Source organism: Oncorhynchus mykiss, chromosome 19 (assembly GCF_013265735.2).
Source record: "Oncorhynchus mykiss isolate Arlee chromosome 19, USDA_OmykA_1.1, whole genome shotgun sequence".
Taxonomy (NCBI): domain Eukaryota; kingdom Metazoa; phylum Chordata; class Actinopteri; order Salmoniformes; family Salmonidae; genus Oncorhynchus; species Oncorhynchus mykiss.
In genome coordinates this window covers 36,132,877-36,147,465 of record NC_048583.1, presented here as the reverse complement: position 1 = coordinate 36,147,465, position 14,589 = coordinate 36,132,877, and the positions used below count along the sequence as shown (strand labels likewise).

Below are 14,589 nucleotides of genomic sequence, written 5' to 3'. Positions count from 1 at the left end.
TGTGTATCATGTCCGCCTTATCCACTGCCCCAATTTTGAGGTTATAGTCAAGCAGACAGTCTGGTTTGATCTTTCTCTCTCCCGTCAGGTGGTCCACCTTCCCTGTGGCCGACCTGGTTACTCTATGGACAGTGAACAGGACACGGATGTCTCGTTTGTCATGTCACTTTACTGCCAGCCGTTACCTGTTCTCCTGGAACTCCACCTCCCCCTCTGCATCTTCCTGCCTCCGAATGCCGGCATCCCCTTCCTGTTCGACCTGACTGTGCCACAGGCCCCTGTGCTGTTGGAGAGCAGATGCTGGAAGAGTGTGGGACTGCTGTACGAATTGTCCACGTACAAGGCGTGTCCCTTGCCGAGATGAGGAGCCAGCATGGTCATCACCCAGACCTGGACACCCCAAGCCCCTCATAATGTTGGATGTCAGTGGTGGACCCTGTGTAAACTATAATGTCCTGGACAAATCCTGTCTTCACGTCGCACATGACAAAGAACCAACCTTTCCATAACATCAGGGACTCATCAACGCATAGTTCCTTGTATGACACAAAGACACGACCAAATGCTGATGTCAGGCTGGTAAGAACATTTCTTATTTTGTATAACGGGTCACTTAGGATGGCAGTAGCATTGTTGACTAAATGCATCACAGCAGAACTAGGAAGCGGTCTTAGGAAAATAGGTTGGCAAAGAGGGAGTTGCAAACATAGGATCTGTGCTCCAGTATTCTCTTTGGGAGGTCTTCTTTACTATTCCCATAAGAAGGACATTCACCAGGAAGGTATACATTTGACTAATTGTGGTTGTCACCCATTTAGCGAGTTTCCCCCCCACTCCTGGCTCTCTCTTCTCCTGTAGCTCCAAGGCATAGTGATTGATCTCCTACTATGTCTCCCACCAGCTCCTCTGTCAGAAACAACTTGAAGCACTCTGCCTCAGATGGAAATGGCAAGGGGATTTGCACTCCAGACTGGGACTCATCAAAGCAAACAGCAGGGCCAGGAGGGGTGGCGGCCTTCCACTGTCGGTCTGCCTCCTTCACCACCAGCATCTTCAAAGGGACCTCCAGTGGACAAGGGATCCTCAGATTCAGGGTTCTCAATGGCTATAAGGTTGGGGGGCAGCTCCCCACTGTCACTGTCACTGTCAGAATCCGATTCCTGACTTTCATTCTCAGACTCATAGTCAGAATGTAAAAGAAATCTCCAGAATTTCCGCATTTGTGAGTTGTCTCCTTTTGAAAGACATTGCTAATGCTACAGCTTATCTCACTAGCTACATACATAAACAACAACACTGAATGGCTCAGAGTGTGAGTGAGAGGTTACGTAATTGACTGCCGGCACGCGCCACTTGTATCAATAAATCCCTATTAGAAAATGTTTTGTGTGGTAATTATTTATATATTTACTGCTTTATTCACATGTTTTTAAGTACTGGTGACAAAACATGCATTCCGATTCTTGCATAGATTTTAATGGGCACATATTATGTGTGTAAAATACTTTTTTGAAGGTTGTACTGATTATGATGCGCTAAGCTAATTCCAGCTATGTGTGGAGCCATGTTTGCTGACATACAATGTCTACCGGGTTTCATGTAATCGTCTGTCGGACCAAAGATGTTATATCAAAATGAGGTGAATAAGGGTTCACCCATTTTTCGGGAACTTCCGGAAGTGAATGGTGGGATGTGAACGATTTGTAGACGACACACCCCCTTCAACATGTATACTATAAACTAGAGGTCGACCGATTATGATTTTTCTATACCAATAACGATTATTGGAGGACCCAAAAAAGCAGATTCCGATTAATCGGCCAATTTTTACATTTATTTTTGTAATAATGACAATTACAACAATACTGAATGAACACTTATTTTAACTTAATATATAATACATCAATAAAATCTATTTAGTCTCAAATAAATAATGAAACATGTTCAATTTGGTTTAAATAATTCAAAAACAAAGTGTTGGAGAAGAAAGTAAAAGTGCAATATGTGCCATGTAAAAAAGCTAACGTTTAAGTTAGAACATATGAAAGCTGGTGGTTCCTTTTAACATGAGTCTTCAATATTCCCAGGTAAGAAGTTTTAGGTTGTAGTTATACCTTTTGACTATTGGATGTTCTATCGGGTACTTTAGTATTGTCAACCTAATCTCGGGAGTTGATAGGCTTGAAGTTATAACAGTGCAATGCTTGAAGCACATTGAAGAGCTGCTGGCAAAAGCACGAAAGTGCTGTTTGAATGAATGCTTACGAGCCTACTGCTGCCTACCACCGCTCAGTCAGACTGCTCTATCAAATCATAGACTTAATTATAATGTAATAACACACAGAAATACGAGACTAAGGTCATTAATATGGTCAAATCCGGAAACTATCATGTGATAGTGATCGTACGCTACAGGGACCACTGTAGAATGATCACACTGATGTGTTGGTATGTGTGAAAACGTTAAAGTCCCAAGCTACAATAAATGCTCCATCAGGATATGCTCTTTCTAGTTTGCACAAAGTCCAGTGTAGTTCCTTGAGAGCCGTCGGCTTGAGGGGGGAAATACACGGCCATGACGATAACATGACGATAACCTGACGATAACCGATGACCGAAGAGAACTATTTATCTTATTTGTGTTTACAGTATATGATAGTCTGTGATGCTTCCCCTCCTTCTTACTGTAGCAAGGGAATTCTTTGATGTTGATTCGAAATTAGGGCAATTAATGTTTAGCAGTTGCCTCAAGATTCATACTGCACATTATGACCACCTAGTTATTGTAATTAAATATTTACTAAGTGTGGCATTTGAATTACATTAAGAAGGTTGAAGAAGATATTTTTCATATCTACTAGAGTCATCACAGTATATACAGTAGACTATTGTATTGGACGGAGACGCTACCAGTCAAAACCACTCAAAAACCCAAGAGGGATTTCACACACTTCTAACAGTCTCCAAACTAGCACTGTGATAGCTACAATGACCTCTAGTTGACCTTCAGCTCAGTCAGCTGCCTTCAGCTCCCTCTCTCTTTCTCCCTCTATCTGTCTCTCCCTTCCTCTTTCTCCCTTCCACACCCACTATCTCCCACTTTCTCGCTCTCTCTCTCCATCTCTCCCTTTTTTCTTTCTTTCTCCTCTCTCTTTGCCTCCCCACCCTCATGCTGTACGGTACACTACAGACCTCACCACCACACTGGCACATACCATAGACATACATACCGGTCCATGTGTCACACACACACTCAGATTTGCTGAGAGCTATCAGTGGAGAAGCTCTTTGCTGGGTCCTGACAAGGCCACACAGTTCACTGCTGATCCAGACTGTCTGACAGCTGCGTGTGTGTGCGTGTGCGCGTGCGCGTACGTTACTCTCACAAAGACTCTGCTTGTCAGCACTAAAGTCGAGAGGAGTTGGGGCCAACTATGAGTGAGGCAAGGTTGAACTATGGGATGGGGGAAAACTATGGACATAAGAGGGAAAGCTAGGAGGGAGGGAACACTGTGACAGCAGCGCAAACTACTGCAGTATGAGGCATTCTGAATGTATCTGCTTCATCAACTGAACTGACCAGATGTGTTTTACTCTATTCTATTATGTGTTTTACTCTATTCACTATTTCCAGTGAGTTCACTCAGCAGTCAGGGCTTAGGTGCTCTGCCTTGATGTTTGCAATTCCTCTGCTGCATAACCATATGGGCGGCAGGTAGCCTAGTGGTTAGAGCGTTGGGCAAGTAACCAAAAGGTTGCAAGATCAAATCCTCAAGCAGGTAAAAATCTGTCGTTCTGCACCTGAACAAGGCAGTTAACCCACTGTTCCTCGGCTGTCATTGTAAATAAGAATTTGTTCTTAATTAACTGACTTGCCTAGTTAAATAAAGGTAAAGTAAAAAAATGTGTTTCCTGCTGTTCAAAACACAAAGGATGACAATGTGTGTGTCAACAGGCTACGCAGTGGGAACAGATTTGAGCAGCTAAAATACAACTTGCTTTTTCGGTTAATGATGACTGGAAGCATGTTATCCCATTTGAACATCAGCCTTTCAAATAAACAGAGAAATACAATGTGTGGGTTTCGGGTCCTCTAAGGTGTGTGGTTGTCCCTGCTATTGTGAGAAGCAGTTGGTCAGTCGAAACTGTACATCAGTTCACCACTGTATCGTGGTGTAAAAATAGCACATCCACTTCTATTAATAGACAGCACATCCAAGGTCCTATCAGGAAGCTGACTATCAGCACCATTCTGGGGGCTGTACTGATGCTGAAGGTTGTGTATAGAATCAATATCAACACATAAGTGTGTCAACAACAAAAAACTATGATAAATCAATACCCCCCCCCCCCCCCCCCCCCCCCCCCCCCCCCCCCCGCCCGCCCCCCAAAGAAGCCAGCAGTAGAACACTCTTCACTGAAAATAGGAAAGATTTCATGATGCCACAGTCAGTGCTGCCGTGATATTATTATTTGTTATGCTCATAATGTTGGGTTTGCATGCTGTCAGGTTTCAGTTCTCTGCTCTCTTTCTCTCTCTCTTTCTCTCTCTCTCTCTCTCTCTCGCGCGCGCGCTCTCTCTCGCCCACATAGTGGACCTTTACAGTTCGTTCCTGTGCCTCCAACACCAACTCATCTCATTCGTCATCCAGCTGGAGGCTGCACCCACCCACCTGGACACCAAGGTTGCCCTCATTTGCAAATCTCATCTGCAGAAATTACAGTAGGAAAAACTGCTGCTCTTATAAAGAACAAATATAACAACTAGAGAGCTAGTAGATATAGTGAAACATCCAAGGCAACCAATCCCTTCCCATCTCACCCCAGCTGTTCTGTCTCTGACTGACTCAGAGCATGTGTAGGCTGTAGGAAGCATGTAGGCTGTGCCATTGTATAACACACTGTGAACAGCTTTCCTATTAAGTCTTCCCAAGCTGCAGGAGCTGGCTGGCTGGACAGGTTCAGGGAAAAATACTGTATAATGGGTACAACATGTCTCTAGGCCTGATTAGGATACAATACAACCCTACCTGGCTCTGTGCAGGTTTAGGGTGGAGGGTAAGGTTACAGGTTTAAGGTACCGGTTATAGGGTACACTACCTACAGTACCTAGCTATGTGTAGGTTTAAGGTGGGGGTAGGGTACATGTTTAGGGTACATGTTTAGGATTCACTACCTACCTGGCTCTGTGCAGTTCTTATCCAGTGTGTCATTGTCTCCGTCCACGGCCATCAGCCTGCGTCCCAGACGGTTTGTTGTGTCAACCAGCCCCTGCTCCAGGACCAGACCATGTCCTATGTTCGAGTTAGAAAAGAGTTAGGAACATTTATTTAAGTGTCACTCCACAATGATACAATAATACAAAATACAGATTTTCTTTCAACCACATTGTGGACCACTCAAATTGAGTTTTAAGGCACTAAAAACAATAATGGTCAAACACGGAGTAGTCCCCCCCCCCCCCCCCCATCGTGGCATGGACTCCGCATGGTGTCAAAAGCGTTCCACAGGGACACTTACATCTGTAGTCTTGCCCATTTACTCTCTGAATGGCACGCATACACAATCCATGTTTCAATTGTCTCAAGGCTAAAAAAAACATCCTTCTTGAACCTGTCTCCTCTGCTTCATCTTCACTGATTTGAAGTGGATTTAACAAGTGACCTCAATAAGGGTTCATAGCTTTCACCTGGATTCACCTGGTCAACCTATGTCACGGAAAGAGCGGGTGTTCTTGATGTTTTGTACACTCAGTGTATAACACATTGCATCATCTGTACACATGTGCGTATAAAGAAAAACGTTAAAGAAGCACAGTGGATAAAAGGACAATTAGACACTTGAATAGAAACGTCTCAGTTGGAGGATAAGATGGCAGGCTTTGGCGGAGGCATTTACATTTTTGTTACCTGATAGAATTCCACATAATTTATTATTTTCATCAGACCATTAACATTTTGATTTGGGTTGGACAGCTGACAAAAAAGATCATCCCTAATTTAGTTGTAGAACCCACATGTAAAGTCCTGCATGAGCTTCAGTTTCAACAGAACCAGCTTTACAAAATGTACATACACATTTATCTAGGGAAATATTTGTGTATCGTCTCAATAGCAAGAGGAACCACTCCTAGGGCTGTTGCTGTGACTGTATTACCGCCACTCCGGCATTCACTCCACATCAAAATGTATATTGCTTGGATAAAACAGTACATCAGCAAAGAAACAGACAGTGAACATGCATTGAAACACTGGGCTTTGCATCTCAAATCCTTATATAGCGAACTACTTTTGACCAGGGCTGATAGTGCACTACTTTTGACCAGAGCCATTTCGGATATAGCTGCCATTTGTCTTTGCATGTGGTGACTCTGTCACAGAAATACAAGCGTCGGCCGGATATTCAGCACCATTGAAGCAAGACAGTGATGGAATCGAAATTTGGAAGTTCAGCACCACATGAGAGCGGACAGCGACCGTCTCAGGTGCAGACACTCTCCACTGGGAGAAGCCTTGGAAATGAATCTAGGTCTGACCAGGAAGTCAAAAGCCTGGAATGTAGTTAGGACTAACCAATGCTATATGGGTGGCAGTCTATAATATTTATTTTATTGTGGTTTAATAGACCTATCAACATGTATATAGACGGATGTGACTGAATATAATGCGACTCATTTGTAAGTAAAAAAAGCCTGATTATAACAGACCAGACAGTGCTATCTCCAGCCCTAACAGTTGCTCGTCTGTGGTGACGCATTTTACATCCTTTTACGTGTGATATCATGTTTGTTATAACCCCTTAAGATCCTTGTTATTCTAATACAATTAGGGAACTCTGCGACATGTTTTATCCAAAGAGATGATGTTCAAATTGATAATGCCCTGTTAAAAGTTTTTTTCAAAAGCTTTGGTGCCATTTTCACAAGTATATGGTGAATTTTCACATTTTCACAGTTGTTTCAAACCTCTTAAGTACATTTTCAATTGACTAAGTATAACACACAATTCACTTTTTCACCACACTTAGTGTTTTATCTAAAAAAGACATGTTTCACATTGCAATACATGTTCATATAAAGTAATTGCTTTTCACAATCCAATACTCACATGACTTTTGATACGATTGTCTTCTCATTTGTTAAAATACATTTGACTATTCCGTAATCCGACTGCTGTTATTCGATAATCACTTAACCGTTTGGTAAACCTGTAGATTTGAAACGGGTTTTGTCTTCAACAGATTTTGAGAACTAGGCCCTAATGTATGTTTGTAAAGTATAAACATATAAAGTATGACATATACTGTAATGTACTATTATGATGATAACTATTTAGATTTTACTTCACAGTATTTTTGAAAGAATTGGATCAGATATGTACTGTGTGTAACAAATGCGTCCCCTACACAGTAAACATGTATCCAAAATGATGTTCCTTTTTGATGGGGGAGGTTCACACTGCTTTACTAAAATTACATTTGCCAATGCAGTACTGTAATATATCCAAAGTGACAGTGTGTATATGGACAGTGTGTCCATACATCTTGGTATGTGACCCCAGTGCGAATCAAACCCTCAACTCTGGTGTTGCTTGTGCCATGCTCTTACTACCTGAGCCACACAGGACCACGGCAATACAATACTGTCGAATACAATACATGACTACAATACAGGTCGAAGGTGTACCATTGCCATCGCCATGAGCATGCCACCTTCCTTCAGGCCATGTAAGGACATCAATCCAGACCTACTTTACGTCAGGCTTGAATTCACCGTTCCAAAATGTTTTTCACTAGGTGCATGAACAATGAGGATATTTACTGCGATGTCAATGAGAACCAATGGTCAAATGTTCAAGACAGGCTTGATGGAAACTTGTGCCTGCTAAACATCATTTTTCTTTAATTGAATGTGTTTAATTTGATTACAGTACACCTCTGTTGTAATATCTAGTTAATACATTTCTGTTTTTGCATCAATGATTGTGAAAGATGACTTCAATGATTACACCTTTGATCACACAGAAATTATGGAAATGACATGTTCTGTAAATGTTGCTGAGAATTGTAAGGGTATTGCCTTCATGTGAAAACAGTGTAATGTGCTGTAATTTACAGTAATGTAACATATTACATTCAAAGGACAATTTTGAAACATGTATCTTGCATGGCTATTGGATTAACTGGTTGTTAAAATATCATTCTGTTAAAAAAAATCTATGTTCTCATGGTATTTCACAGTAAACTTATATTTGTGATCAATGATTGTGTGGTGAAAGATGTCTCCAAACAACACGAATGCACAATGAAAGGTTTTGAATGTCAGCCTTGCTGCATTACAAGTGTTTCCAGTTTGGAGTTTGGAGAATTCACCAGATACTTGTGAAAATAACACCAAAGCGATTGAAAAAAAAGAGTGGTATGTTCAAACAGGGACAACAGACTACATAGGCATCTTTAATGGCATGATATAAACAGGTCTTATGATACAGAGAGCTGAGCCCTAAGGCAAGTGGGTAAACTGAAATGGTAGCCTAGGGGAGAATTTACCAAACAGTCCTGGGACTTATTGTGTGTGTGTGTGTGTGTGTGTGTGTGTGTGTGTGTGTGTGTGTGTGTGTGTGTGTGTGTAGAGAAAGTTACAGAGATTAACATATTTCAGGACTCAGAAGTCCAGTGTATGTGTGTGTAGAGAAAATTACAGAGATTAATATATTTCAGTCCACTGTATGTGTGTGGTTCATTAAAGCTCCACATACCAGTTGTGAACTAATCTGGTCTGGAGAAGTGAGGGATAATTCATATCAAAGGCAAGCCAGCATCAAATATGAACAGTTTCAGAAATACATGCCCTCGTACTTTTTGTGCAGTCCGGAGTTGCCAGGTGCTAATTGCCAGTTTACATGTGATTCCTCCATATTGGAGGTAGAAAACTATTTATTTGGCTTGTCCTGTAATAAATAGCTGATTCAAACCCCAGTCTTGACCGTTCCCCTCTCCCCCTATCTTTCAATTGTTTACATAATTTTGTAACATTGATGTAACAACTTCCTCAGGTATCAAGACCAACAGAGTAACACTTTGACAGCTGAGTGACCTCTCCTGAAACAATAATTCAATGACTGGTCATAGTTCATATATTTTGTGTCCTGGTGCATAAAAGTATAGATTTAGGTTTAATGGGTAATTTTTGTTCAGCTCTTACACATCATTTATGGCACCAAATTGGTAAACGTACAGTCATGTGCTGTACAAAAAAATGAACAGGTTTTGTGATATTGACGTAGGCTGTTGTTCTCTGTCTCTTCAGTCTTCAGAGAGAGATGTAAGTACAGTTCAATTAATACAGCGAGGTCATTTTTTGTCTGTACTGGTTGAAACCGAAGTGGTTGTCCACAAACCCAAGCAGCGGTACTGGTTGAAACCGACGTGGTTGTCCACAAAACCACGCAGCCGGCGCGCAACACTGTCTACCTCCAGCGCCCCCCAACAACTCCCCTAGGCCACCGCGACAGAGACAGCAACATGTCCAAGAAATCAATAGAAAACGAAAACAAACATGTTTTGGGCGTCTTAAATAAGTGGATATTTGGTGTAAATCATGAGTGATTGAGAATGACCTGTGACTCACATTATATTCCAGAACATATTGCCTACGTTTTGCATAGGCCTATACTGCGGCACATACCGTAAACTTCATGCACGAACATACGAAACACTCACACACACACATGCGCATACACGCATACATACCCTGCGATTGATTACCTATTCACGTGAGTCAGCCAGGCCATATATAGGCTATAGCCTATACGTCCCTTATTTGTCTGCCTATATCTGAGTTTTCCAGATGCAGGTGGAGTAAACAAATTCTCCAAACAGAATAGACATGTGTACTGCCTGCCTGCCTGCCTGGCCAGTTGAAATCCTGAGCGCTGTAATCTCGTTCCGCCTACATCTTTTTTTATTTTTTTTGAGAATGTAAGAAAACACGCACGCCACAAATACCAATCTCCATCCCGAACCATGTGTATTATTACAGCGTCCCACTATGCCGAGTTTCTAGTGGATTGATCAGAGGCGGGCAAGAAGACCTTCACATACATCATTTTAAACAGCAGTGTCATATATTTATTAGTTACGAGATATTTGTTGTACACCAACGAGGTGCATGTCAACTGTGCACAATCACAACATTGAATTCATTTTTAGTTCCATATAATCCCGTAATTATATACGCGTTCCTCCCCGGGCAACCCTGGGATGCCTCGGCTCTCCGGCTCTTCTCGTAGCCTACTCACCTGTTTTTGTGAGCAGGGCGGACATGCACCACGTCAAAGATAAAATACTGCAGATAAAACAGACTTGAACGAAAAGCATCTGTCTTCTCTTGCGAACTTTGAAGATTTGAGCTATGACGCTCTTTTTCGACATGGTGCAGTTCTGCTCAGGTAACGGCTCCATGGCTGTACAGTATGCGGGGACAGCGGGCATCGTGCTCGTCCTCCTCCCTCTCCCTGCAGATAGTGACCCACTCAGCGCCGTGCCGCAGATTGTTCGGACAGCAGGAATCGCCCGAGTATCGTTTCACACAACGAAGGGTCAGGATGCCGTCCCTGTTTCAAATGACGGAAGGGCAGATCCTCGACAGAGGCAGCAGAACGAACAGCTCGCATGTGTCTCTGAAAGCCGCTTGTGAGAATTGTGTCCTGGCGAAAATGCTGTTGTAGTTTAATTAAAAAAAAATAGGCTACGCAATCTGCAAATGTTCCATTATTATAGAATGTAGGTCTAAGGAGGCTAAAGCATATGTGTTTATTATCAAAATAACACAATTTGTCAAGCAGCCTAAAGCTCTGTGCCAGTTGGCATCTTCAAAAGCCACCGAAAGCACCTTTATGTGTCCAGTGTGTCACAATAAGGTAGATTTAGTGGCGTTGAAAATAGGTCATTCTCCGATATTGTTCCATTTGCTTGATGTTGTCTCCCACTCCCAAAAATACTCGGGGGCGAAAACATTTTCTGCAAAAATATTAGCTAATCTCACACTTTCATCCCACCACAGAGCTCACTCCCCCACATGCAGCTGCAACTTCTACATGTGAGTGATGCTTGACACGTGACACACGGCAGCGAACGACCTCTCTCCCCCATGGTACCACCATGCTGGCTGCCTGCCTGTACCGTGCATTCGGAAAGTATTCAGACCCCTTCCCCATGTCCACATTTTGTTACGTTACAGCCTTATTCTAAAAATGATTTTTTAAATTTATTTCATGAGTCTACACACAATACTCCATGACAAAGCAAAAACAGGTTTTTGTAAATGTATTATAAAAAATAACAATAATACCTTATTTACATAAGCATTCAGACCCTTTGCTATGAGACTCCAAATTGAGCTCAGGTGCATCCTGTTTCATTGATCATCCTTGAGATGTTTCTACAACTTGATTGGAGTCCACCTGTGGTAAATTCAATTGATTGGACATGATTTGGAAAGGCACACACCTGTCTACACAAGGTACCACAATTGACAGTGCATGTCAGAGCAAAAACCAAGCCTTGAGGTCAAAGGAATTGTCTGTAGAGCTCCGAGACAGGATTGTGTCGAGGCACAGATCTGGGGAAGGGTACCAAAGCATTTCTGCAGCATTGAAGGTCCCCAAGAACACAGTGACCTCCATCATTCTAAAATGGAAGAAGTTTGAAACCACCAAGACTCTTCATAGAGCTGGACGCCCGGCCAAACTGAGCAATCAGGGGAGAAGGGCCTTGGTCAGAGGGGTGACCAGGAACCTGATGATCACTCTGACAGAGCTTCCAGAAGAACAACCATCTCTGCAGCACTTCACCAATCAGGCATTTATGGTAGAGTGGCCAGATGGAAGCCACTCCTCAGTAAAAGGCACATGACAGCCAGCTTGGAGTTTCCCAAAAGGCAAACAAGAACAAGAAACAAGATTCTCTGGTCTGATGAAACCAAAATGTAACTCTTGACCTGAATGCCAAGGGTCATGTCTGGAGGAAACCTGGCATCATCCCTACAGGGAAGCATGGTGGTGGCAGCATAATGCTGTGAGGATGTTTTGTCAGGGACTGGGAGAATAGTCAGGATCGAGGGAAAGAGGAACGGAGCAAAGTACAGAGAGATCCCTGATGAAAATCTGCTCTATAGCGCTCAGGACCTCAGACTGGCGCAAAGGTTCACCTTCCAACAGGGCAACGACCCTAAGCACACAGCCAAGCCGTGGAGTGGCTTACGGACAAGTCTCTGAATATCCTTGAGTGGCCCAGCCAGAGCCCGGACTTGAACCCCATCCAACATCTCTGGAGAGACCTGAAAATAGTTGTGCGGCAACGCTCCCTATCCAACCTGACAGAGCTTGAGAGGATCTGCAGAAAAGAATGGGAGAAACTCCCCAAATACAGGTGTGCCAAGCTTGTAGCGTCTTACCCAAGATGTCTGGAAAGCTGTAATCGCTGCCAAAGGTGCTTCAAGAGTACTGAGGAAAAGTTCTGAATACTTTTGTAAATGTGATATTGAAGTATTTTTAATTGGACAAAAATGATTAAAAAAAACAGTTTTTCCTTTGTCATTATGAGGTATTGTGTGTAGATTGATGAGTGGAAAAAAATAATTTAATACATTTTAGAATATGGCTGTAACGTAATAAAATTAGTTTCCGAATGCACTGTATCTACTAGTCTACTCTATCCATCCATCCTACCTGGTGCGGAACATAATTGCCGAGAGGCGCGTAAATTAGTAGGCTGACAAATTAGTAGGCCGACATGCAAGTTAGTAGGCCAACATTAATTCATGTTCAATGAATCACGTTTGTGTTTCCTAGTGTTATATCTTAATTGAGTCACATTATTTTGGGCTATTGTAACATGGGTTAAGCAACTTTTTCCTTTTTTGGTGACAATTGCAAATATTTGAACAACATTGTTTAAAAATATTATTTCACCTTTATTTAACCAGGTAGGCCAGTTGAGAACCAGTTCTCATTTACAACTGCGACCTGGTCAAGATAAAGCAAAGCAGTGTGACAAAAACAACAACACAGAGCTACACATGGGATAAACAAACATACAGTCAATAACACAATAGAAACATCTATATACAGTGTGTGCAAATGTAGTAAGATTAGGAAGGTAAGGCAATAAAAAGGCCATAGTGGTGAAATAATTAACATTTTGCATTAACACTGGAGTGATAGATTTGCAGATGATGATGTGCAAGTAGAGATACTGGGGTGCAATAGAGCAAAAAAATTGATAACAATAAGGGGATGAGGTAGTTGGGTGTGCTATTTACAAATGGGCTGTGTACAGATACAGTGATCGGTAAGCTGCTCTGACAGCTGATGCTTGAAGTTAGTGAGGGAGATATGTCTCCAGCTTCAGTGGTTTACTGTATCATAATACAGTAATTTATGTATTATGATTACAGAAATTATTTACACTTTACATTATTTGTGGTCCTCAATAAACATTTACAGAATCCTGTAACAAATATCAGTAACCATCGACATTATCAATAACCATAGACAGAAGAAACCCTAACGATGAGTACTAAATAAAATACTTGATACACTGTAGGCTACATAATAAGTACAATAAAATAGGCTACACAATAATAACAAAACTCTGGTCTAAATGTAAACATGGCAGCATTAACTCTTGCTTATCAAGAGTACCATCATGCCAGATGCCTTACCTAAAAACATCTCACCTACACCCAAGGCTAGCCTTGTTTTAAAGATATTACAAAGATATTTAAATTATTTCAGGATATGTCTTAACTCCCCAAGCACCCCAGCAAGCATTCTACTATGCATCCTTTATAAGTAATTTATGTTCTGTGTTCCATGTTTTATGAAGGAGTGGGCTGCTAATGAGGCATATGAGTGCTCTAAAATGGTAATATAGGCCAATATTCCACCTAGTAGGCACATAAAATACAGTGAGCAAGTCAATTTAAGTATATGTAAGAGATCCCCACAGGAATTAAACCCACAACCTTGGTGCTACTCTTATACCAACTGAGCCACACAGACTGGCGCAGTAGGGTGGGTCAGTTCTACACTGCCAGCCAGTGTTGCTACTGCCAGACCACAGAAACACAAAGGAGTAAGTGTGGGTTTTTTCTCTCTCTCGCTCTCTCTCTCTCTCTCTCTCTCTCTCTCTCTCTCTCTCTCTCTCTCTCTCTCTATCTCTCCCTCGCTCCCTCGCTCCCTCTCTCTCTCTCTCTCTCTCTGGGTAGCACATCACATGATGTCAGAGAGCTAGGGCTTTGTCTGGCCCAGACTCGGATGACTGGCCTCCTGATTGTGGTCACCACTGAGAGGCACATGTGCGTACCGATAGGACACATGGGGAGTGAGTACCTCCGTTTTGTACAGACAGAAATGTGGTCGAATGCAGAAACCAAACAACAAAGTTTAAATCAAGCCTCTGAACTTCAACATATCAACATATCCCCAAGCAACTGGGAGAGTGTGAGTGATTAGAACCAATCCATTTTTAAAACAGTGCAGCGATACCCACGCATAGTAATCTTCAAATTATGGAACGATTAGGCCA

At 42.2% G+C, this 14,589-nt stretch overlaps 1 protein-coding gene across 3 annotated transcripts in view; it reads right to left on the bottom strand.

Annotated features, from left to right (window-relative positions):
* The window catches only part of LOC110497740 (sodium/potassium/calcium exchanger 4), a 60,055-nt gene extending 48,967 nt beyond the window's left edge, over positions 1 to 11,088 (bottom strand). For all 3 annotated transcript variants that reach the window (XM_036954716.1, XM_036954717.1, XM_021574066.2), the window contains exons 1-2: positions 10,299 to 11,088; positions 5,181 to 5,294 (exon numbers count right to left, since the gene is read on the bottom strand). In XM_036954716.1, coding sequence (XP_036810611.1) covers positions 5,181 to 5,294; positions 10,299 to 10,491 — 307 coding nt within the window. In that variant the 5' untranslated portion in view covers positions 10,492 to 11,088. The remainder of the gene's footprint in view (positions 1 to 5,180; positions 5,295 to 10,298) is intronic.
* Positions 11,089 to 14,589: the final 3,501 nt, after the last annotated feature.